This window comes from Podarcis bocagei (assembly GCF_964188305.1).
Source record: "Podarcis bocagei genome assembly, chromosome: 1".
In the NCBI taxonomy this organism is placed as follows: domain Eukaryota; kingdom Metazoa; phylum Chordata; class Lepidosauria; order Squamata; family Lacertidae; genus Podarcis; species Podarcis bocagei.
Window position 1 is genome coordinate 64064651 of NC_138125.1, and position 23267 is coordinate 64087917.

Below are 23267 nucleotides of genomic sequence, written 5' to 3' on the forward strand. Positions count from 1 at the left end.
GGCTTTTCCTTACAGACTTAAGAAGCTATAAAGAGGAATGTTATTCATGGAATTAAGCTGGTTGACACAGTACAATAATACAGTTATAGTGAGATAAATCTATTGAATTTAAATATCTGTATCTAGATATCTAGCTATAACACTATAGTTGCTGTGGAGATTGTTAAGGGACTGAACCTTTCAACACTTACTAATCCTCACATGCAAATTCCTTGCCTCAGGGGCACCTCTCTGAGAGCTGTTGACTGGCAAGATCCAACTGCTAGGAAGGGAAGACTCCTTCAGTCTTGGGCTCAGAGAAGTCCAGCTGCTTAGGCCCTCTCACTTGCCTCACAGGACCAATTCAGGAGCTGTTGCCTGGCAACTACCAACTGACATGAAGGGAAGACTTCCTTTCATTATGGGTTGTGTGAGATCCATCTGCTCAGCCTCACTCCCTTGCCTCAGGACACCTTAGGGAGCTGCTCTCTGGTATACCAGGGAAGATCAATGATGATGACAGGAAATGCTGTCTGAGTAATCTTGGTTTCCTTTGGACACCATGCAATTTCTGTTCCTGACCTCGATTTGTGTGTGATTTTTATTTTGAGAATTTTTTGTAAGCCACTTCATCAGGGTCTGAAGTCTACAAAGGGGGTGGGGTACAAGTATTCTACATAAATAATAAAATAAAAACATTACAGAAATCCTTGAAGGAATCATACAGAAGCCACAATCAGTCACGTATAACTAAACAGATATAAAATATGAGAAGTCCCACATGCAACCCTGAGATGGGAGTGAGAGGAACGTGGGACAGCGTATCCTCCTGACCAAGTAACATATATGGTGGAGAAATGCAAATAACTATGGCACTGCATATTAGTCAATATTTTATCATATGGTTAATTCTGAGCATTAATAAGGTGCTTGTAACAAGTATGATAGCTGCCCTATCACATGACAAAAAGCTAGGTGAATGCCATCTTCATAGGCTTTATACATGGAGCGTATTATTTTGTTTTGATTTTTTCTTTTTTCTGAAATAATGGATCTCTTTTAGTCTGAGAACATTAAGGCAATGGAGAGTATCATAATCAATCATATTTAAGTCTGAGATTTTATTCCAAAGATTTTCCATCAAGTGATGAAAAAACAAATTGCATTCAAAAAGATCAAAAGGGAGAGAAAATTAGGAGAAGTTCTCTTTATTGTGGTGCAGAGTTTTTGATGCACTTACCTTGCTTGAAAGTGACTTTCTGAATGTTATTTATTTCATTTTACAAATGATACCACCAGTGGTGTGAACTCTGCAGCCCTGGTCCCCAGACTTCAGTTACAGTCCAGGGGAATATAACAAGAGGCAACTCCTCCCATGGGGCTTTGCATTTTTTTTTTTAAGGAAAAATGGACATTGAGGGAGACTGCAAAATACTGGAGAAATGCTTGCTGGAAGAAAAAAATCACATTTATCCTTTGGTCTCACAGTGATAAAATAAGCTAAAAATTCTGCATCCATGGATAGTCTAAAGAAATTATTGATTGACCCAAGAATGAGATAGAAAAAGTGTGTGTGTGGGGGGGGACTTTCAGGAAACTGGAGGACAGATTTTGGCACAGCATTAGGGTTTGTTTGTTTTTCTCACGTTCAACTCTAGTAATTTTCTTTGTAGGCTATTTAGATGCTAGTTATATAGGTAGGAATGGAATAAAGGGAGAAAAACAGAATTCTGAAAAAGGGATAAGATGATGTGAGAAGTGATAAAATTGTCCCCATCAGGAAAATTGGAGTGTCAGAAGAAAGATTTCTAGTCAAAACTCTTTGGTCTGCCAAAGTAGCCTTCCCTTTGTAGAAAGGTTTTCTTTTTTTAAAAAAAATTTGGATCATTTCAATGTGTGCTCTCAAATATGTCCTGAAGTAGTATAGTCCCCAGAAAAAAACAGCAATGTGTTGTGTTTTGTCTGTGCCTGTGTTATTTACAACAGAAAATATAGTCTTGCGTTGTATTCTGGGATCATAGTATAATATATCCACTATAATTTCCTCAAGGTAAAGCATCTTTCCAAAGGGAATTACTCTCACTTCTACCTCCCCACCCAACCTAGAGAATGATTAAGAATGAGAACCAAATGCTCCAGAATTTATCCTGTTTAACTAATGCTCATCCATTTATTATGCAAGTTTTTCTGAGGGAGACACCTGCCAAATTCTGCCATACATTCCAGTTTCCTTTTTCTGCTGCCTAGCCATCTTCAACCTTGTTATCACTAAAAGTAGCCCAAGTTGTTATATAGGACTTCTTCCAATGTTTCATCAAAGAGTGTTAATAGTGCTTGGGCGGACAGAGAAGAATCCCCTTTCTGAAAGGTACTCAGGTAAAAGTTGATCTATAAAAAGTATAAGATGCCTCTCTCTTGGGAGTTTTTGGGTGAATTTATGGCAATCAGTTAATAAGTTTTTTTTTTCATTTTTAGATTAACTTTTTGAAGACTGAAATGGAAAGGAAGAGCAAAATGATCAGGGATCTTCAAAACGAGGTAAGAGGATCCTTAGCTGTCAGAAACATACCTAAAATATGTACATCATTAATGATAGTGTACAATTACTGTATATTAATTATCTGTATTTGTTTCTCTGGAATTAAATAAAAAGTTACAGAGATTGGATGCCTGGGGTATTTACAATACCCAGTTTCTATTCTGCCATATTTTTACACCTTGCTCCTTTGAGCAACCTGGCCCCATTTTAGGGAAATAGTCTTTGCTGACTCCAGTTAACCCCTTAATTGTGCAAAATTCTATCTTGTGTTCAAGGCCTGAAGTTTGGAACCTGTATCCAGGGGGCTGCCAAGTGTTGGGAGTTGTAGTCCAGCAGCATTTGTAGGCCAACAGGTTAGCCATCCCCACTCTATCCCACCTGACTTGTTGTTAATTCTGTCCTGGAGTTTTAATGCTAATCTGGCATGCTTCTGATATCTGATTATTTTCTGGTGACTTGTATTTTGGGTAAGCCTGCCTTTCCCAGGTTTTTCCTGTTATGATAACATGCCTGTTCCAAACTCCTGTCTGCTTGTTTTTTATGAAATCTGCATTTCCCCCCCCCCCCACTGGTTTTTCTTGTCCTGGGTTCTTTGTCCCTGTCCTGACTGAGAAATGAATATTCAGAAATAACTATGTCTGTTTGCCTTAAATTCACATTTTAGTGAATGGTTTTCTTATGGCTTAGATATAATAATGGATTTTTAACTATATGATCTGAAACAGGAGGAAACAAGTATTTGAAATTCTCTATAGTAAGACTGATTCTCGATAGGGTTGCCATATTTCAAACAGTGAAAAGCCAGCCAGAAAAGTTTTGCAAATTTGCAAAAAATGACATTTTTGAGCTTTTATTTTGGTAAATGGCACAAACGACCCTGACAACATGGGTTGCCATACGTCCAGATTTCCCAGGACTTTTTTTTTTTTTTACTGATTTCTGTCCTGACACTACTACCAACTACAGTATTCCGAATATGTCCGAGAAATTCCAGACGTATGGCAACCCTAAACAGGTTCTGTTGTCTTTCAAAAAACAAGAGAGAAAGAAAGAATGTACAATTGAAAATGGGAACTATCTGGTTTTGCTTATATTACATCAAATTCCCAGCACAATCCTACTCAGAGGTAAGTTCCACTTAGTTCAGTGATTCATTTCTTTGAGTGTATGAATAAACAGTGTTTCTCAAAGCAATCAAGTTCTATTAAGACCAAATCCAAATAATTCACCAGCTCTGTGGTGAGATGTTGTTTGTGAGAAGTTGTTGCCTCACCGTTTAAGGGCATTTACAGTAGGCTTGTATATCCGCTCCTTCTTTGAAGAAATGGCTATGTTTTGCTGATTTATTTATTTTTGTATAAATATTTATACACAACTCCCCCCCCCCATGAGATGCTCAAAGTGAGTCACAAACACAGTAAATAATAACAATAAAATCAGTGTAAAAACTTGTGAAAAACAGAAGCATCAGGAACAAAATTCTGTGAATTGGTCAATGAAAAAAGCACCTTTAAACAAAACAGTTTTGAGCCATCTTTAAAGTTGTAAATGAGGAGATGGATAAATCTTACAATTTTGGTTTCTCCCTCTCTCTGCCTCTCTTTCATTTTTTCCAGACAGTTCACTGCATTTCTGCATCAGAAACTTTATTTTAGGTTCACATGGAAATTCATATGCAGTTGGCATGCTTTTCTCCTAAGATACACATTTTTGCAAGAGATTTTCCTTAACATCATTTACTGTATCAAAATCATTTATCTGGCAGCTTTTTTAAAAAAAAGTCAAGGTGGCTTAAAATAATCTAAAATAAAAATCCATGAAAAAAGCCCAGTACATGCAGTGAATGCAATATAGCATTTGCAAGTGACTTAGTGGAGCAGTTGAGAAATGAGTGAATAAATATGTGCCAGAAACATATCACCATTGGCTCCTGAGTCCTGACTCACTTCAGGGGGGATGCAAATGACACAGGGTGGGCATTAGAATAGAGAAAAGCCCTCTCCCTAGTCACTGCCAAATGAATTTCTGCAGGCTGTAGTATGACCCAGAGGGCCTCACTTGCAGACCTTAGTGATCAGGCAGGAATATACAGGCATTCTTGTACTATTTTCACTAAAATACACACTTTCCCCCAATATATGCCTATATGTACACATGCATTTGGATGGAGAACAGCATCTCCAAAATCACAGCAGTGCAAATTTCAAAGGATAACTCCATTTTGGTTTGGGAAGCACAAATTAGGTAGGTTCACATTAAAATGCAAAAGAAACAAAATTCTCCCCCATCTCTACAGAGTTAGTATCATAAACACCAAAAATACCTGCATTATATTTCGTTGTTTTTAAGCTGCCTGTTTTCGGGTAAAGGTGATATTAAGAAATAACTCAATTTAGGTTTCTTCAAACCATTGGATATCATTTTAGCACATTTTGGGGTATGCAGCTCCTCCAGCTGTGTGAAGTATTTGATCCCTGGTAGCATAAAGAGCTTTGATCTTCTCTGCCACTTTATGTTATATATCAGCTTGGTTGAAGCATTTGTCACCCACCAGCTCCTGCGAGACAATTTCATTTTCTACCTGCAATCTCTCAAGCCTCTTTGGGATGGGAAATGTGCTAAAATGGCTCTTGGGGAGTCATACAAAAATCTATGTTCTCCTTTCACATAAAACGCTTTAAAAGACGCATAAAAATAAAAGGTATGAAATGGAAGCTTATGGCTGCTTTGGGACTGCTTGCATCGGTTCACCTAAACGCTTAGCGGTGCCTAATGAATTTTGATGAATGCTATTCTTTAAACAAGACTGGAACTTCGCAATGCTTTCATCAGCATGTTTCAGTGAACAAAAATGCAAAGCGCTGGCCTTTTTGTAAACATCCTTGCCGCCTGGATGCACTGCTAACTCTGTGGTCATACTTTTCTGTAAGCTTGGGAAGTTTAGCTTTACCACCTTTAATAACCCCAAGGAAGCAAAAAAATATTCCATGTTATGATTGTTCACAAGGGATCAAAAGAATACCCTTTTCTGTTGTTGGAAATTGAACGGGGAGATGATTTGGTTGTTTATACAGTGGTTCCTCGGGTTATATACGCTTCAGGTTACATACGCTTCAGGTTACAGACTCCGCTAACCCAGAAATATTACCTCGGGGTCAGAACTTTGCTTCAGGATAAGAACAGAAATCGTGCAGTGGCAGCGAGAGGCCCCATTAGCTAAAGTGGTTCTTCAGGTTAAGAACAGTTTCAGGTTAAGAACAGACCTCCAGAATGAATTAAGTTCTTAACCCGAGGTACCACTGTATGTGCAACGCGGTCTCACAAGGTTTGCTGATGAAAAGCCTTGAGTCATACTGACAGTCAAACTTTAGTGGTCACGCTATGGGTGGTCACTGAATCAAAACCCAAAGGAAACTATGGTTGTGCTAAAAGCCAATGCCTGGTGATCTGAGTACACCGTATCAGTAGGCAGCCAACCAGCTCAACCCATGGGAGAGGGGCTAAAAGTAAGCAATGGCTGACTAAAACCCACATGTGCTGTGAGGTCGTGGGTTAAATTCCCTTTGGGTAGGTTCTTTTCCCTGACCTTTGACATCTGATATGTGTGCTTTCAGAGCCTCCTCTATTCTTGTGGCTGTAATCTGTTTAATTCCCCACTCTTTAATTGTTGTAACCCACCCTGGAACTTGCTGGTGAAGGGTAGATAATATATTTAATAGTAATAGTAATAATAGTAATACCATGGTTGGTGCATATAGCTGTGGTAGGTTTCTTAGGCTGGAGGGGGCAAACAAAAATCTCCTGAGTGTGGGAGTTATAGCATAGCTGGATCTGACTGCAAGGCTCCATTTGCAAAATCAAACTAAAGTTTAAAAGGTTGATTTTAATTCTTATTAAAACACGTGTCACCAGGAGTGTACCTACCAGATACTTGCTTTTTAATATTTTTTTTTTAAAAAAGAGCATATTGTTTGACATGCTGGGCCTTACCGCTATGTAGTAAATTAAATTAAATTAAAAGTGCTGTTTGCAATGCAATCAAGCAAAGTTTAAATAGAAATGGGAATGGAAAATATAAGCAGTTCCCAAGGAAATGCATGTTTAAACATATAGATGTCGTTCTTGGATTCTTCAGGACCTGTTAATAAATATTCCAGGCAAACAGCTGAACACAAAAGGGTGCCATATCTCCATCTTGATGTCCAAAACCTGCTGCTAGCAGAGTACAGCCTAGAATCCCTTAGGTTTGAGTGGTGGGGTGGGAGTTGAAGCTGCCTGAACTAGTTTGTTATACTGATGCTAGTTATATCTTTTTGTATCTCAATGGGAAGGGGGCAACACAAAAGTGATGGGTAGGTTCACCCTCTTTTCTCTGAAATCAACTGCAGCACAGGATCAATGAGTCATTTATCTTACCCAGTGCTTTTTTCTAAAAAATGCTTAGGAGTACTCATTTTGACTCAAGAAAACCACCATTTTATAGTTCAAATCGGGAAAAAGAAATACATTAAACGGACAAAAGTACAAAGATTCACAAAACATTTGGGGGTATGCGTCCCCTTGCATCCCCCCAGAAAAAAGCACTGATCTTACCTATCACCTTTAAAACAGACAACTGGTTCAGTTAATCCTGAGACAAAGACCTGAGGAACTCAAATAAGATCAAATATTGTTGTAAGTCAAAAATCCTAGCATGCCATTTTCCAGTGTCGGCGGATATAGTTTGGTTTTAAAAAAGAACAAACCCTCACAAAGTTGTAGAAAAAACTTATTACATTTTTTACCCCATAGTTAATGTAAGTGAAAAGCAATCCTTACATTAAAGGAAATAGAAAAAATTGCTTATGTGGGATTAATGGTACCGGCAAAATCTTTGTGATGAATTGCATTGATTCTGCCTGAAAGAGTTTCCTATATATAATTTTTAAAGGCTGCTTGCCAAAGATACTTGTAGGCAGGCATACAATGCAAGCCTATCTATAGTTTATTTATATTTATACTATATATACAGATAGGTTTCCTTTTCAGATGCTTTCCAATGTGGAACACAAAATTAAACATACAATTTAACATTCAATTTAAAATTAAAATGTAAACTATAATTTAAAAAAAAAAATCTTTTGCAGGCTGACTAAAAGGTGAGCCCCACTGAACATAGTGAAACCTTTGAGCAAATACATAGGATTGCATTATCATGCATTCTTTATCTTTCACATTCAAAACACAAATTAAAATGCCGATTTACAATAAGTTTTCAGGAACCAGTGAAATGTAGACAATGATAAAGCTTGGTGGGCATTGCCCTTGAAAGAGATGTTCAGAAAATGAGTGCCCAAATCCAAGCTGCCTAGACGAGTTTGTTAATGAATGGGAGATACATTGAGCAGAGTTTTCTCTCTACATCTCAGGTGCTACGGGAAAGTTTGTATGGGAGAAGTTTTAAGTGGTTTTCTCCTTACGCCGCCTAAGTCCAATTCAACTTCTTTTTGAAGCCTTCCACTTTTATTTGGGAACATTGGACTGGTCTTCCAATTCTGATACCAGCTCTAGAGCCAGTGAAAGCCCCTTAGGATGCCTCTCTAGGCTTCTTAGCAGCCCTTCCAGATGCATGTATGTACTATGCTTGTTTAAAAACAACAACATTCACAACATGTCTATGGACCCTGCCATTCCAAATGAGGAAAGCAAAACACCACTTGGAGAATGAGTGAGGCAATCTCCTCCACCTTGCCATTTGTTATCCATGCAATGGACTGGGAAAGAGGAAAATAGAGCCCAGCTGAGGGTTCACAGTGCTGCAGCTCCATTGCTAAACAGCACAAGTGGGTGAGCAGGATGTAAAAGGAAATCTGGTGCCCAGAGTAGCCTTGGGAACCAGGTCAACTGGTCAATTAGGAGGCTTTCTGAGGCTGGTAGCCAAGTGGAATTGCTGCACAACACAACTGTGCTACACACTATGGTGAGTGCATCAATGCCATTGACGGGATTTGAGCTGAGGTTAGATTAGGTTCCTATATCTGTAAAAAGCAGTAAATATTTTCCCATAGCAACCGAGCTGAATAGGCACAGCAGGACCCTGTGAACCTCTTTGTCAATATAATAGCTTATAGAAATGGGTCACCAAACTATTATTATTAAGGTAGAAAGATATAAATGTCAGAGTTTCTGGAAAGAAGAATTAAGGGAGCACTTGAGTCTCTCTTTGTACTGAGTTACAAAACAAGTTAAAAACACAGAATAAAATGAACTGTAGGAAAGATCTGCTTTTTTTCTCCAGAGGACCTCTTCAAGATAATTTAGTGGAGAATTTTCTTGGTCTTGTGACAAGCCTTTCAGATTTTCTTTTCCATGCATAGAGGTCACCAGCTGCATGAAACAACCACATGAATATAGCTATAGGTCCATCCATGTGCCTACAGACTCATAACTTGCTTTATGGAGACTTGTGGGGCAGGATAAATCAGGATAAATCAAGACAGCAGATGATCTTGCAAATAAATCCATAAAAGCTACTAGCCCATTAAAATGTTTACTACCTCACCTATCAATATGTGGGAGATTAGCAGCCAAACCTAACAAATAGATATTCTTGCTGGTTAGCATGAGAAGAGGCTAAGTTCACAGAGCTATGCTGCTGATAGGCAGATACTTAGACCATAGAAATACAATTGGTTGAGAGGGCTCTGTGTAATGTCATTTCCCCTCCTCTCCTGAAGAGGAAGGACCATATAGTACTTCCTTCTCCTCCCTGTCTCTTCTTGATCAGCAATGGAGACATGCCTCTGCTTGGTCCAGCGCAGGCAAATGCCTGAGGCATGGCATGGGTATAGCCAGGATTTATGTTGGGGGGGGGGGGCAGGCTTCATGTTAGGGGGCAAGAACCTTAGTTAAGTCTTTTTATTGATTGCCCCCCTGGCTACGCCCGTGGCCTGAGGCTGCTTATACTGTAAATGTAAGTATTTAGCTGCATAGTTTTTATTGCTGCTATTGCTGTGAACCAATGCAAGGTTATAACTAAGCAAATTATATTTTTAAACTTACTTCCCAAGTTGTTGTCTGATTCTTTGTTAAGTGGGTAAGAAAGGGAGAGCCAACTTACATCATAGCTGGGCTTGCTCAAAACAAGCATAACTCCTATGCTTTGCATTTTGCTGTCAAAGGTGGGATGTTCAACCCACACACATGGGTGTCTTGAGCAATTAATTGCAAGTACTGTAATATATCCTCTCCTACCCATTAAAACGCATCCCACATTATATTGGGCATTTGTGGCACATTGGGACAACGTTTAAATGAAGGAATGAGAGTCAAAAAGAGAGAAGGAACCAACAGCCTCCCTATTTCTAAAAGCTTTCCTGTTTGCCTGGATGCCATGTTATTCACCACAGGTAAGTGATTGACCATTTACAAGCCTCACCTAAGAAGGTCAGTATATATGTGTGGAGGGACACAGGTGGTGCTGTGGGTTAAACCACAGAGCCTAGGACTTGCCGATCAGAAGGTCGGCAGTTCGAATCCCCACGACGGGGTGAGCTCCCGTTGCTTGGTCCCTGCTCCAGCCAACCTAGCAGTTCGAAAACACGTCAAAGTGCAAGTAGATAAATAAGTACTGCTCCAGCGGGAAGGTAAACAGCGCTTCTGTGCACTGCTCTGGTTCGCCAGAAGTGGCTTAGTCATGCTGGCCACATGACCCAGAAGCTGTATGCCGGCTCCCTCGGCCAATAAAGTGAGATGAGCGCCGCAACCCCAGAGTTGGTCACGACTGGACCTAATGGTCAGGGGTCCCTTTACCTTTATATATGTGTGGAAGTTCCTTGAAACTTATTATTCACATTGTGTTAGTAATGTTTTATTTATGAAAAGAACATTCCCATGATTTAAGACAACCACATGCCATTGCTAAACCTCTTAGGATTCCAGGCATAGACATACCTTTCAAAAAATCTTAGAGTATGCATTGCATTTTTGACAACACTTAACACAGCAAGGGATTAACTAGACTGCCACTGCTTCATATCTCTTTTGACCTCTTCCTTGTAATGTTTAGGTAAATACAATGTATGATGTGCCATCACTGCATTATGTATTTTCCTGTACACAGTGTACATTTTCCCAGTGTAAAATAGCTAACGATGAGAGGTGGGGGCAGAGAAATTCCCAGTGACAGTAACACTTTTATAGTTAGAATAATCTAAATGCATAAAAAACCTAGAAAAGCTGTTGCTGAAGTTTCTGTTTCTTTGTATGTTCTAATATATAAGTGTGATGGAAAACAATATATCTAAGGTCATATAAATGGCTCTGGCACTGTAAGCTGCATGCCATTGGGATCCATTGGTCACACATGTTGAGATGACCATGTGACTCTGCTAAGTACTACTCTTGAGTGCTTGCTCTTAGTGATGTTCATAATGGCAGTTTAATTACCTCAGCATATGGTATCAGCTCACATGTAGAGTTGTTTCCACAATGGAAAAAGCATGTGTCCCAGCTCTCATTTGTACAGAATGGATTATTGTGTAGGAAAGGGGCTTTTCAAATGTGACTCATCGAGCCCTCATTTAAGTTATGCTGCTGGAATATCTGCACTGGAACAATCACGCCTACCTGCTAGATCCTGTTGTCTATTGATCAGGGTAATACAGTTTGACTTTTATGAGTCAAGACACTTGAATGTTCTTTGCACAACATACAAGTTACTTACAACTCTGCTCCATGCCCAAACATTTTGTCCAAAATGTCCCCCAACTCGGCAGAGCAGATTTTACTGATGTATGAAGGGCTAAAGGGAAGAGAAGAGAAAGGAAAAGTTCAATTGTATGAGCAGAATTTCATGCCATTGGGAGTCTAGGAGTGTCACATGCCTTTGTCAGCATCTGTTTTTAAAAAATGTAAGGACCAAAGGCAAAAGAGGGAAAATACGGGAAATGGTTATTGTTATATGGATTGTATTACCAACTGCATAGTTAGACAGGTGAGTTCCCCTATTGCAACAGTTCATAAAATTTGCACTACTTGAACATTGCTGGTTGTCTTAGTAGACCACTTAATTTTTTATTTTTGAGGTACCAGTATTGTAATCCAAAACAGTGGTGTATTGGCCAGGATTCTGAAAAGGGACCCTTTAACTGGTAATATTTTAAGGGTGGCAGGATTGAATGGTAGACTGTATAGCAAAGCCAGATTTTGAAAAACATGAGCCCTAGGTCAGGACATTGTTAACCTATTTGATAAATCCAGTCCAGGGCAAAAATGAATGCCAGGAAAAGAAATGTAAGTGCAGGTCCAAGTATGTATATTCTCTACCTTTCTGCAACCTTTCCACAGTACACCTGAATGGAATTCATGGCCAGCAGACTACAGTTTGCGATCACTGCTGAAAACATTTCAATCAACAATGGGTGAAAAAATGCAGATATTCTTAAGGAATCAAAGAAGTCTTAAGTGTGCCAAAGAAGTGAGATTATAAAATGTGAATCAGAGCTAGCGGGGTTGCTTGAAAATCTTGTAGAAGATTTTGTGTGTCAGGCTTGCTACATAATTAGGGAAGTGATAAAAGGAGCACAGATTCATTTGGAAAGTTGGGTTACATGCAGTACAGTCCCATAGTTCAAGCAGAACAAAGTCAAACATGTAACCAGTGAAGAATGGATTAAAGGAAGCACTGACATTTGAGCCATTAACACAGATAACCTTTCTCCTTATGCTCTCTTCTACAAAGATGATATACAAAGCATGGATTATTTGGTTTAAACGGTATATGAAATTACCTCATGCATCTCAAGATTAAATCCTTGGACGTACCAGCTGTAAGATAAATAATCAGCTCACACTTAATGTTTTGTACTCAGTTTCAGAGACTCTAGAGAGAGGGATGCGGGTGGCGCTGTGGTCTAAACCACAGAGCCTAGGGCTTGCCAATGGGAAGGTTGGCGGTTCGAATCGCCTCAACGGGGTGAGCTCCCATTGCTCAGTCCCACCTCCTGCCAACCTAGCAGTCTGGAAGCACATCAAGAAGTTCAAGTAAATAAATAAGTACCGTTCTGGCGGAAAGGTAAATGGCATTTCCGTGCGCTGCTCTGGTTCGCCAGAAGTGGCTTAGTCATGCTGGCCACATGACCCAGAAGCTGTCTGCAGACAAACGCTGGCTCCCTCGGCCTATAGAGCGAGATGAGCGCCGCAACCCCAGAGTCATCCGCAACTGGACGGTCAGGGGTACCTTTACCTTTACCTCAGAGACTCTATATAAGAGATTCTGGAATCGGTTACAGTTGTTTCATTGTAGCTGCTTTAAAAATATGGTAGTGGATTCTAGTGATGTGAAAATCACAAGAAAATGTGGTGTTGCTATACCTTCTATTTTAGGCCAATAACAGATACAGTTGACATTCAATACATTTTTAAATGGTAACTTAAGAGTATGTGACCCTATTTCATTTAAAATCTCCCGATTGTTTAATGAACTACGTTAGCATCTGAATTATCATGAGTCACAGAATGTTCATATGCATTTTCTGAGGTAATTGGTGTGTGTGGGAGTATGCTAAGGAGTGACAGTTGTGTCAATTCCTGTTTCTCTCAATTTCATTTTATTTAAAAGTTTTAAATTCAGTTAGCCAATTTCCCAGTTTGCATTCTGCTCCCCCCCCCACAAAGTACATTGTGTGTACTTCTCATAAGATATGTATTTTTATATAATTTCACCATATATGTGCGGGTGCAATGTCCCCTAATATAATACATATATCCCAGTTTGGTGTCAGCTGCAGATTTGATGAGTATCAATTCCTTCATCTAAGTTACTTATAAAGATATTGAACAACAGCAGGACAGAACACCCCACTTGTCACTTTTTTCCAGGATGATGAGGAACAATTAATGAACATGGGTTAGGGGGTGCAAAATACTTGCCTTGCCCTGGGCCCTGGCAACCCACGCTACGCCACTTTTTCATCCATCAGGGTGACCAAGGCTGATTCATCCAGGCCTCAACCCAGACTGAAATTTGTCAAGATAATCCGTTCTGCAGCTGAACTGTCACTATTCTCTCAAGCACTTTACAGTGGTACCTCCAGTTGTGGAAGGGATCTGTTCTGGAGCTCCAGTCAGATCCTGAGGTTTTTACAATCGGAGGTGGCTGTTCTGCACATGTGCGCGCGGCGAAACCCAGAAAAATACTTCCAGGTTTGCCACGTGTGTATCCCAAAGGATACGTAACCAGAGGTGCTCATAAGTAGAGGTACCACTGTACTCAAAAAAGGGCATTTGTGCATGGGTGGATGATGCCAAGTACTTCAAGGACCAAGGAGGTCATATTTAGGAGTAGTCACACTCCTTTAAGGAACCAGGCACCTCTCTACCTACCCACAAATATGCCTTAGGCACACCCTGTACTCTCAGCTAGCTCATATTACCCATGATGGGTAGAGGTTGAGAGAGTATGCTATGAGCGAAACTGCTGCAAGGTACTACCTAAAATTCTAGAAGCATGCTTAGATTTCAGTAAGAAAAGCAGTAAACGGAGATTTCCATTTATTTGAATTTCTTCCCCCATCATCGTTTTACAGTTCATTAGTCCCAAATATTAACACTTCAAGAAGCCTAAAACTACCTATTTAACATGTATAATTATTCAGCTCAAATTAATTTACATTTCAAGTACCTTCCATTTTACCTTTATAAAGCCTTATTCAGCCTGATTAATGAATATTTCAATCTTCAAATCAGTTATTTTCAATCATGTCAACATTTTCTTTAACTTATTTTTCCTCAGTGCCACCAGCCAAATGACTTACATGATAAAACTCACAGTGCTTCCATCAATTTGCATTACTATCCTTATTGCCTTTTCTAAAACTAAATTCATCAGCAAAGGGTACAAGGCCAAATTTCTCATAATCCCCAGGTTTTAAAATGAGAACAAAAACCCACATGTGAAGGACAATAGGGAAAGCTACTATCTCCTCCTCCTTTTTTGTTAGCTGCTTTTACTGCCATTTACCTCCCTGCTGCTGCTTTCATGTTTTTTCTAATCCAAAATGACCTCAGCCAATCAAGGAAGATACCATAAATGTGCTAATGTCACATTACCATGTAACCAACTAGATTTGACTGTCACCATGAAACTGGGAGTGAGGGTGTCATAGGAGACTTAGAGGATGCACCATTCTGGAAGCCAGACAATAAGCTTACTGTACCGTCTCTCTCCATTGAGAACAGAACAGTACAGTCATATCTCATGTTACGTTTGCTTCATGTTACGTTTTTTCAGGTTGTGTCCTGCGGCAACCCGGAAGTACCGGAAAGGGTTACCTCTGAGTTTCACCACATGCGCAGTAGCACTAAATCACACTTTGCGCATGCGCACAAGCACCAAATCGCGCCCACACCTGCGCAGATACGGCACTTCAAGTTGTGGGCTTTTCACGTTGCGAAGGGGCCTCCAGAACGGATCCCGTTTGCAACAAGAGGTACCACTGTATAAGAAAATCCTGATTCAATCCAGACACAACTAAATCCAGTGCCATACACAGATTGAGTCATATAATGAGCACTCACACTTTACATTGTGGGTGCCCTTTGCAGGATGGCGCATGGTGCTACAGTTCCCAGGCAGCTTACTGGGAAATGGGGCTGGCTTGCCTCTCAGTGTTAATTTTTGGAGGTTCACGACCAGCCTCAGTAATCAAGTTTCTTGCTGGGAGGTGGGGCCAGCCCCATTTATAAATAGGGGGTGGAGCCGACAATAGAGATTCATCCTCCCTACCTTTCCTTTGTTTAATGTTTCTTGTTTGCAGGTTAACTTTTTCTTCCTGTTTAGTGGGCACCGCTATGGTCTTTGACTGGTTGCTGTTGAAGGACCGGGAAGAAATTTCCCTGCATTGGCAGGTTTTGTCTTCCCCGTAGCAATTCATCACAACTTTGGCGGTTATGGCCTTGGGTGGAATCCTTTAGTCTTTTCTTCCCTATTGGGGGGGGGCATGAAGTGGTGACTCCACCCCCTGCAGAGGCGATTCCAGGGTCCCCTCTTAAAGGGGTTATATATATGGGTGTCACAGGCCATACACTGAGAAGTCGTCAGTGAACTACCCTGTGTGCGGGGATATGGGCCTGGCTGCCTGCTACACTTACATCTCTCAGAGCACCCCCCTATCCCATTTACCCTGATGAGCCCCAGTTCCCCCCGGCCTAAACCAAGGTCTTCCTATATGAAGAAGTTTAATAAAGTTGTGGCCTAATTTTAATTCCATATAATGTTGTCAGAATCTTTATTCCTTCCTTATGATCCCTGGGGGCTGGGGCTGTCACCGCCTGGTCACGCAATGACACTGGCCACACAAAGGGTAATGTTTCCCCCATCGCTCAAATGATTGATGCCAACCCTCACTATGACCACTTACAGTGAATGCAGCCAGCTGTGGTTTAATATTCTCTCCACTATATTATTATCCTGCACAGGAACTCTGCCAAATACACCATATATTAAAGAGTATCTGCTTTCCTTATCTGTCTTATCTCCCCATTGCCATCATTAAAATCCAGGAAGGGTGGGGATGCCTCTGTATGCATTTATTCACTTAAAGTAGTGGGCTATAAGAATGGGAGAAAAAGACCAGGATTGGAAAGTTAAAGCTAAATAACTTTCATTTTAGCTTAAAATAACATAACAAGATAGATTTATTTGCAGGTTGAATATGTTGTGATATTTTGCTTAATAACGACTTATCAATACTACTGTTACTCCATTTACGTTAATGCTGTACTGCTGCTTTAAAAAGGTGGTTGTGCACTTGCTCTAGTTTCTGTTGCTATACTGATACCAATTATCCTGTTAGCTTCATTCTGCAGGCTAATTAGAAGACTTCACCGGAAGTCCCACCCACCCAATTTCCCATCCCCCTTACCTTTGAGGCCTTTCTGGGTCTTCACCAGATGTCTTCCTAGTGAGGGAACTTTCTGTTTCTTCAGGTTAACGGCTGACACACTGGCCTCAGCTCTTTCCAAAAACTGCAACTGGAGTCTCTTCCTCTTTGCAGACCTTCTTGACTGCTGCTTTCCGTGATTTCTGCTTAAGTTGTTGTCTCGGCTCCCTCCTCTCAAAGACTGCCTAACTACCCCCTAAACAGTGCTGAGCATTATATTCTCTACAGCCAAAACATTCCAGCTAAGAACATTCACTGTAATCCCAAAGCTTCATTGGTTTACAACTGTGGCCATCAGATTTTAATAGAATGCCTACAAAAGAAGTTGACCTCTTTATGTTCCACTAAATTATATAATAGTTGCGCATTCTGACCGACTGTTATAATTTGAAACTTATTAAGGCACAAGACCCTCTGGGGCAAAAGCATCAGTTAACCTGCCTCTTGGCAGAGTGCCAGCTGAACCCCAATGCAATGCAATCCAGTTGTGTCAGGCCAGTCACAACACAACAACCATTGTGCTCATGGAACCTTGTGCTCATGGAACCTTGTCCAAGAGCACAACTGCTGAATCCAACATGTGTGTTGCACAAGACATTGTGCAGCCTCTAGCTAGTGCCATTATACTCAAAGACTGTTAAGCTCTCTGTGTGGCAATGTCCTGATGAAATATTGGATTCAGCTAGGAGACCAGTCCCTCCTCCCAGTTAGGTATTTGCAATTCAAACTGTGTTCAAAATTGTTGTGGGAAACAAAATGAAACAACATTTAAAATCCTCCTCAGAAGTATACAGCTACTTCTACTACAATGATTTCTAGCAGCCATTTGACAAAACTGCAGACAAATAATTAACATAATGCAAAAGATTATAGCTTATAGTTCTTCCACACAGTGTGGTGTTATCTTCTCTAACATAACAATACAAACCCCGACCAATGGGGTATGACAAATTGATGCAATCTCAGTCCTGTCACTCACATCAGCCAGGTTGGATGACAAATCCCTGTACCACTGGGGCAGGCAAATTACTGGACCTGGCACAGCCACTAGGCAGATGCGGTCAAGTGATAGCAGTACTTTGGCAAGGACAACTAAACCTCCCCTAATCCACATAACACACAGTTTTGGAATTTTCCACACACTACTTCCAGCAAAGATCCCACCAGTGGTACTTCAGCCCGCCTGCATGTTTTGTGGACAGGATGGGCAGAGGTTAGCGGAAGCCCGGAGGTCTGAGCAGAGGAACATATCTGTACAATCCAAGCCCCACCCCCCCACCCTGCTTCCAGCCTGGCACAAAGGGCAGGTGGGTTGGAATGAAGCCTTAAATGTGACATGAAACATGCTAAAATAATATAACACTTGGGGATAAAGCTCCATTTATTTATTTTATTTAGCAAAATTTGTATACGGCTTAATGGTAAATAAAACATCTGAGCTGCTTACGAAGAACATAAAATCTACATTAAATTGTCAACAAAAAATCTATGTTAAAATCAAGTTTTTTAAAAGTATTGACTTCAATGGGACTTATTTCTTTGTCGACATGGATTGTAGCTACAAAAGAGACTTTTTTTACAATATGCATTCAAGGTCACTTCTATATTTTCTCACTGGCTTTTTTCATATTGATAATCTGCGCTCTTATCACAGCAGGAAACAAGATCTCAGATAATTTATATTTTTCCTTTCTTGGGAAGAAAGGCTTTGATTTTCATTGTTCTTATCAACTTTGTTCCTTCTCTTCATATTTTTTCCATTATTGCTTATTTCCTTCTTACCTGTATCTATTTTTTTTTTTTTGCAAAAACAAAACAAAACCCCAAAACAAAAAAAAACCTGTAATGGCTGTTTTCCAATAACTTGATTCCTTGTATACCATTATATTTCTATTTCCACCAATGCTTTGCAGGGTTGTGTGAAGCAGTGTCTGGGCGAAAATTGGAAAAATGTTCAACAACTATTCTGTTTAGATTTTCACTATTAGAAATACGGCAACCCTAAGGTGTATCCTGTTACATTAAGTCCTTCTTTTGATGTCCTTAATAGGATGCACTGTCCTATCCTTCCTTCTGTTTCGTATCAAAGGCCTGAGAGCTGCATTCCTTATTGGGTGATATCCCACAGGCCACGTGCCCATGGTGGAGAGTGACAGAGGCAAGAGTGGGTGGAACAACAGATAGTAGGTTGCTTTCAAGCCACACAAATGTCAGAGGTTTCTACAGTCTCTCTCACACACTAATATACCGTATTTTTCGCCCCATAAGACGCACCGGCCCATAAGACGCACCTAGATTTTAGGGGGGGAAATGAAGGAAAAAAATTTTATTTCCCCCCCAGGTGCGCTGCGCTACACCAGGAGCTTGGGGCGTGCGGAGCTCAGCGCCCCCAAGCTTCTGCGTGCCGGCAAGGTCTCCGCTAGCGTGGGAGAGCCGGCGCCTCTCCCAGGGCTAGCAGACCCCTGCGCTAATCCAGAAGCTTGGGGCGTGCTGAGGTCAGCGCGCCCCAAGCTTCTGCATGCCGGCAAGCAGTCCGCTGCCGCCCCAAGCCTTGCGCACCCGGCGGGACCTCCTGCCGGGTGCGGGAGGCTTGGGGCGGCAGCGGACTGCTTGCCGGCATGCAGAAGCTTGGGGCGCGCTGACCTCAGCACGCCCCAAGCTTCTAGGTGCGCGCAAGCAGTCCGCTGCCGCCCCAAGCCTCCCGCACCCGGCGGGACCTCCTGCCGGGTGCGGGAGGCTTGGGGCGGCAGCGGACTGCTTGCCGGCATGCAGAAGCTTGGGGCGCGCTGACCTCAGCACGCCCCAAGCTTCTAGGTGCGCGCAAGCAGTCCGCTGCCGCCCCAAGCCTTGCGCACCCTGCCTTCAGGGCGCCCGACGCTCCGAGAAGCAGGCTGCTATCCGCAGCCTAGGCAACCCTGTGGGACCTCCCACAGGGCTGCCTGGGCTGCGGAATGGTTCCCGAAGCGTCGGGCGCTCTGCCTTCAGGGCGCTCGACGCTGCGAGAAGCAGGCTGCTATCCGCAGCCTAGGCAGCCCTGTGGGACCTCCCACAGGGCTGCCTGGGCTGCGGAATGGTTCCCGAAGCGTCGGGCGCTCTGCCTTCAGGGCGCTCGACGCTGCGAGAAGCAGGCTGCTATCCGCAGCCTAGGCAGCCCTGTGGGACCTCCCACAGGGCTGCCTGGGCTGCGGAATGGTTCCCGAAGCATCGGGCGCTCTGCCTTCAGGGCGCTCGACGCTGCGAGAAGCAGGCTGCTATCCGCAGCCTAGGCAGCCCTGTGGGACCTCCCACAGGGCTGCCTGGGCTGCGGAATGGTTCCCGAAGCGTCGGGCGCTCTGCCTTCAGGGCGCTCGACGCTGCGAGAAGCAGGCTGCTATCCGCAGCCTAGGCAGCCCTGTGGGACCTCCCACAGGGCTGCCTGGGCGGCGGAATTGTTCCCGAAGCGTCGGGCGCTCTGCCTTCAGGGCGCCCGACGCTCCGAGAAGCAGGCTGCTATCCGCAGCCTAGGCAACCCTGTGGGACCTCCCACAGGGCTGCCTGGGCGGCGGATATTTTCCTGAAGCCTGGAGAGCGAGAGGGGTCGGTGCGCACCGACCCCTCTCACTCTTCAAGCTTCAGCGAAAGTCTGCATTCGCCCCATAAGACGCACCCAGATTTTCCCTTCATTTTTGGAGGGGAAAAAGTGCGTCTTATGGGGCGAAAAATACGGTATCTCCATCCTCCATGCCAACAAGCAAGAAGCATTACTACCATTTAAGGGCACATTTGAGGTTGTTGTTGTTTAGTTGTTTAGTCGTGTCCGACTCTTCATGACCCCATGGACCAGAGCACGCCAGGCACTCCTGTCTTCCACTGCCTCCCGCAGTTTGGTCAAACTCAGTTTAGTAGCTTCGAGAACACTGTCCAACCATCTCATCCTCTGTCGTCCCCTTCTCCTTGTGCCCTCCATCTTTCCCAACATCAGGGTCTTTTCCATGGAGTCTTCTCTTCTCATGAGGTGGCCAAAGTACTGGAGCCTCAGCTTCACGATTTGTCCTTCCAGTGAGCACTCACGGCTTATTTCCTTAAGAATGGATAGGTTTGATCTTCTTGCAGTCCATGGGACTCTCAAGAATCTCCTCCAACACCATAATTCAAAAGCATCAATTCTTCAGTGATCAGCCTTCTTTATGGTCCAGCTCTCACTTCCATACATCACTACTGGGAAAACCATAGCTTTAACTATACGGACCTTTGTTGGCAAGGTGATGTCTCTGCTTTTTTAAGGTAGAATAGCATTTGAGGTAGAATAGCCCAATAGCCAATCAGGGATGACCAGAAAAAAAAGTCCTAGTCTCTAATCAGAACCCACTGTGTTCTTTTGTGGAATTGGTTGGGATGCCCTGCTTTCATTATCCAACTGAAGATTCAGGAAGTCAGGTATAGGTCCTGCTTTCACCTCTCATTTCCAAAGATTAAAATGAAAAGAGATTAAATTCTGATTCTTGTGAAACTTCTGGTGATGCGGGCCCAAAGTATCACAAATTGTGGACCCACATGGCTATTTATTTCTCTCCCCGCTCCTTTCTCCCTGAAGTTAGCTGCAACAACAGAGAGCCCCTGGCTAATTTTAATCTTGTGCATCCTGATCACAGCTACATTTAAATGGAAGTTTGATTTCAATATGATTTACTTCCCCATATATATGCTTAGGATTGCAGCCTTAAAATACACAAGCAAAATGATGTGTATGCACTCCTTGTATTTGTTGACATAGCTATTAAATAGTAGTTGAAAGTGACAACTGACATATTTCCTATGTCTTATGGCCATGGCATTGCATGATTTTATCTGGAAGAGGTGCCTAAAGCAGGAATTCTGACAACATGCATTCATAATCTTTTTATAGTTGTTGTGGTAGGGGGGAAAACCACACACACACACACACACACACACACAGAGAGAGATGATTGATGAAAAGAGTTCCTTGCTATTTTTCAGTTCATAAATGATGTTTTGACAGTGGTGTAAGGGGAAAGGACCCATAGGGACTGTAGCTCAGTAGAACACACTTTTCATGCAGAACACACTTTTCATGCAGAAGTTTTCAGATTCAATCTCTGGAATCTCCAATCTAGGAATGTTTACCATAGGAAACCCTGAAATGTCAGTGCCAGTAAATGTAGAGCAGTGTTTTTCAACCATGGATCCCCAGATGTTGTTGGACCACAGTATCCATCATCCCTGACCAATAGCTAAGCTGCATGGGGATGATGGAAGTTGCAGTACAACAGTAACTGTACCCAAGGTTGAGGAACAGTGGTATATAATAGTGGCCTAGATAACCCAGTTATTATTAAAGTGTTTGGGCTAATGAACACTTGTCTTCCATTTGCAAACACCTAGTGAGGCAGAAATCCTCAGCAGATGGTTTTCTTCAAATAGCCATATTCCCAAGGAGCCAGTACAACACTGCTACCTAGTGACACCATGTCACATTCTATTATACCTTTATTTTGTATTGCATTGCTTACAGCATGGGCACAGAATGCATTATGAAAATGGAGCCTGATATTATGTGACATCCTATAAGCATCAAACAAAGGTCCTGTCGGTTCTCAGGCAGATCGTCGGTTTGAACCGTGACTGCTTGATCCTATTGATTGCTAGAGATGGCCCTGGAACTTTTGCTTGTTTCACCAGCTTCATTTCCATGCCTTGCAATCTAACATAGTAGAAGGACCTCTAAGTTAGTAGCTCTTTTCCAGATTTGTTTTACTTCAAAAGATTGCTCATCAGATTCACTCTGCATTTACACAAAATATGTGTGTATATATGTGTGTGTTTGTGTGCATGCGCAAACACACAATGCTATTGATCCCCATCCTTCAGCATAACAATATACCACATATTCTGGAGTCACCAAGCTCAGCAATGGGTTATTTTCAGCAGTCCAGTCTGTGCTGTCACTTGCCAGTGTTTAATGCTTAGATCAACCAAGAGACAGACTCTTATCAAGGTGAGGTCTAGGTTAGCTGAATTCAATTTCAGAGCTTTCCTGGTGTATCATTCAACAACAAAAGAAAGGCACTGATTTCAAAAGCATTTCTAACAACTCATAATAGGAAATGCCAGTTGAGCATGACTTGAAGACAGATACATTTGGTGGCAGTGAATGGAGGTGGAGACAAATGTGTGTGGAAATGAAATGATATAATGACTTGATATGTAGATCAGGGACTTTATGTGTTGATTTTATCCGCAGACTGGTAAAAATGGGCAATCATATAGTACTACCTCGGTTTATGAACTTAATCCGTTCTGGAAGTCCATTCTTAAACTGAGGTGCACTTTCCCTAATGAGGCCTCCTGCTGCTGGTGCCCTTCCATTGTTCAGATTCTGTTCTTAGACTGAGGTAAAGTTCTCAAACCAAGACACTATTTCCGGTTTTGTGGAGTTTGTAAATCAAATCGTTCTTAAACCGGAATCTTCTTAAACCGAGGTACCACTGTACTCTAATTATTCTATATTCTATATTATTCTATATTCATGTATGACTGTCAGCTGATACTTGCCCAGGTAATGGGACAGTTATTTTCCATACACTTTCTTCTACTAGCTTCTCCTGGTTTAATCACAAGGCACAGAAACTTCCAACTCCCTTACCCTCTAATAACAAGCTCCTGCTTACTTGCTACTTTGTCCTTTTCTCTTACAAGCACAACCTTCACTTTCCATTTTATAATTTCAATGAGTTATCCAACTTATTCCCTGTGAATTCTATTTAATCCTGCAGGTGCTAGATGCCATCTTATTAGTAAATTTACACTATACGTCTTTGATGGATCAG

General features: G+C 42.0%; 1 protein-coding gene across 4 annotated transcripts in view; it reads left to right on the top strand.

Annotated features, from left to right (window-relative positions):
• The window catches only part of LUZP2 (leucine zipper protein 2), a 340653-nt gene that overhangs the window by 188533 nt on the left and 128853 nt on the right, over positions 1-23267 (top strand). For all 4 annotated transcript variants that reach the window (XM_081165451.1, XM_081165449.1, XM_081165450.1 and 1 more), the window contains one exon: positions 2455-2517. In XM_081165451.1, coding sequence (XP_081021577.1) covers positions 2455-2517 — 63 coding nt within the window. The remainder of the gene's footprint in view (positions 1-2454; positions 2518-23267) is intronic.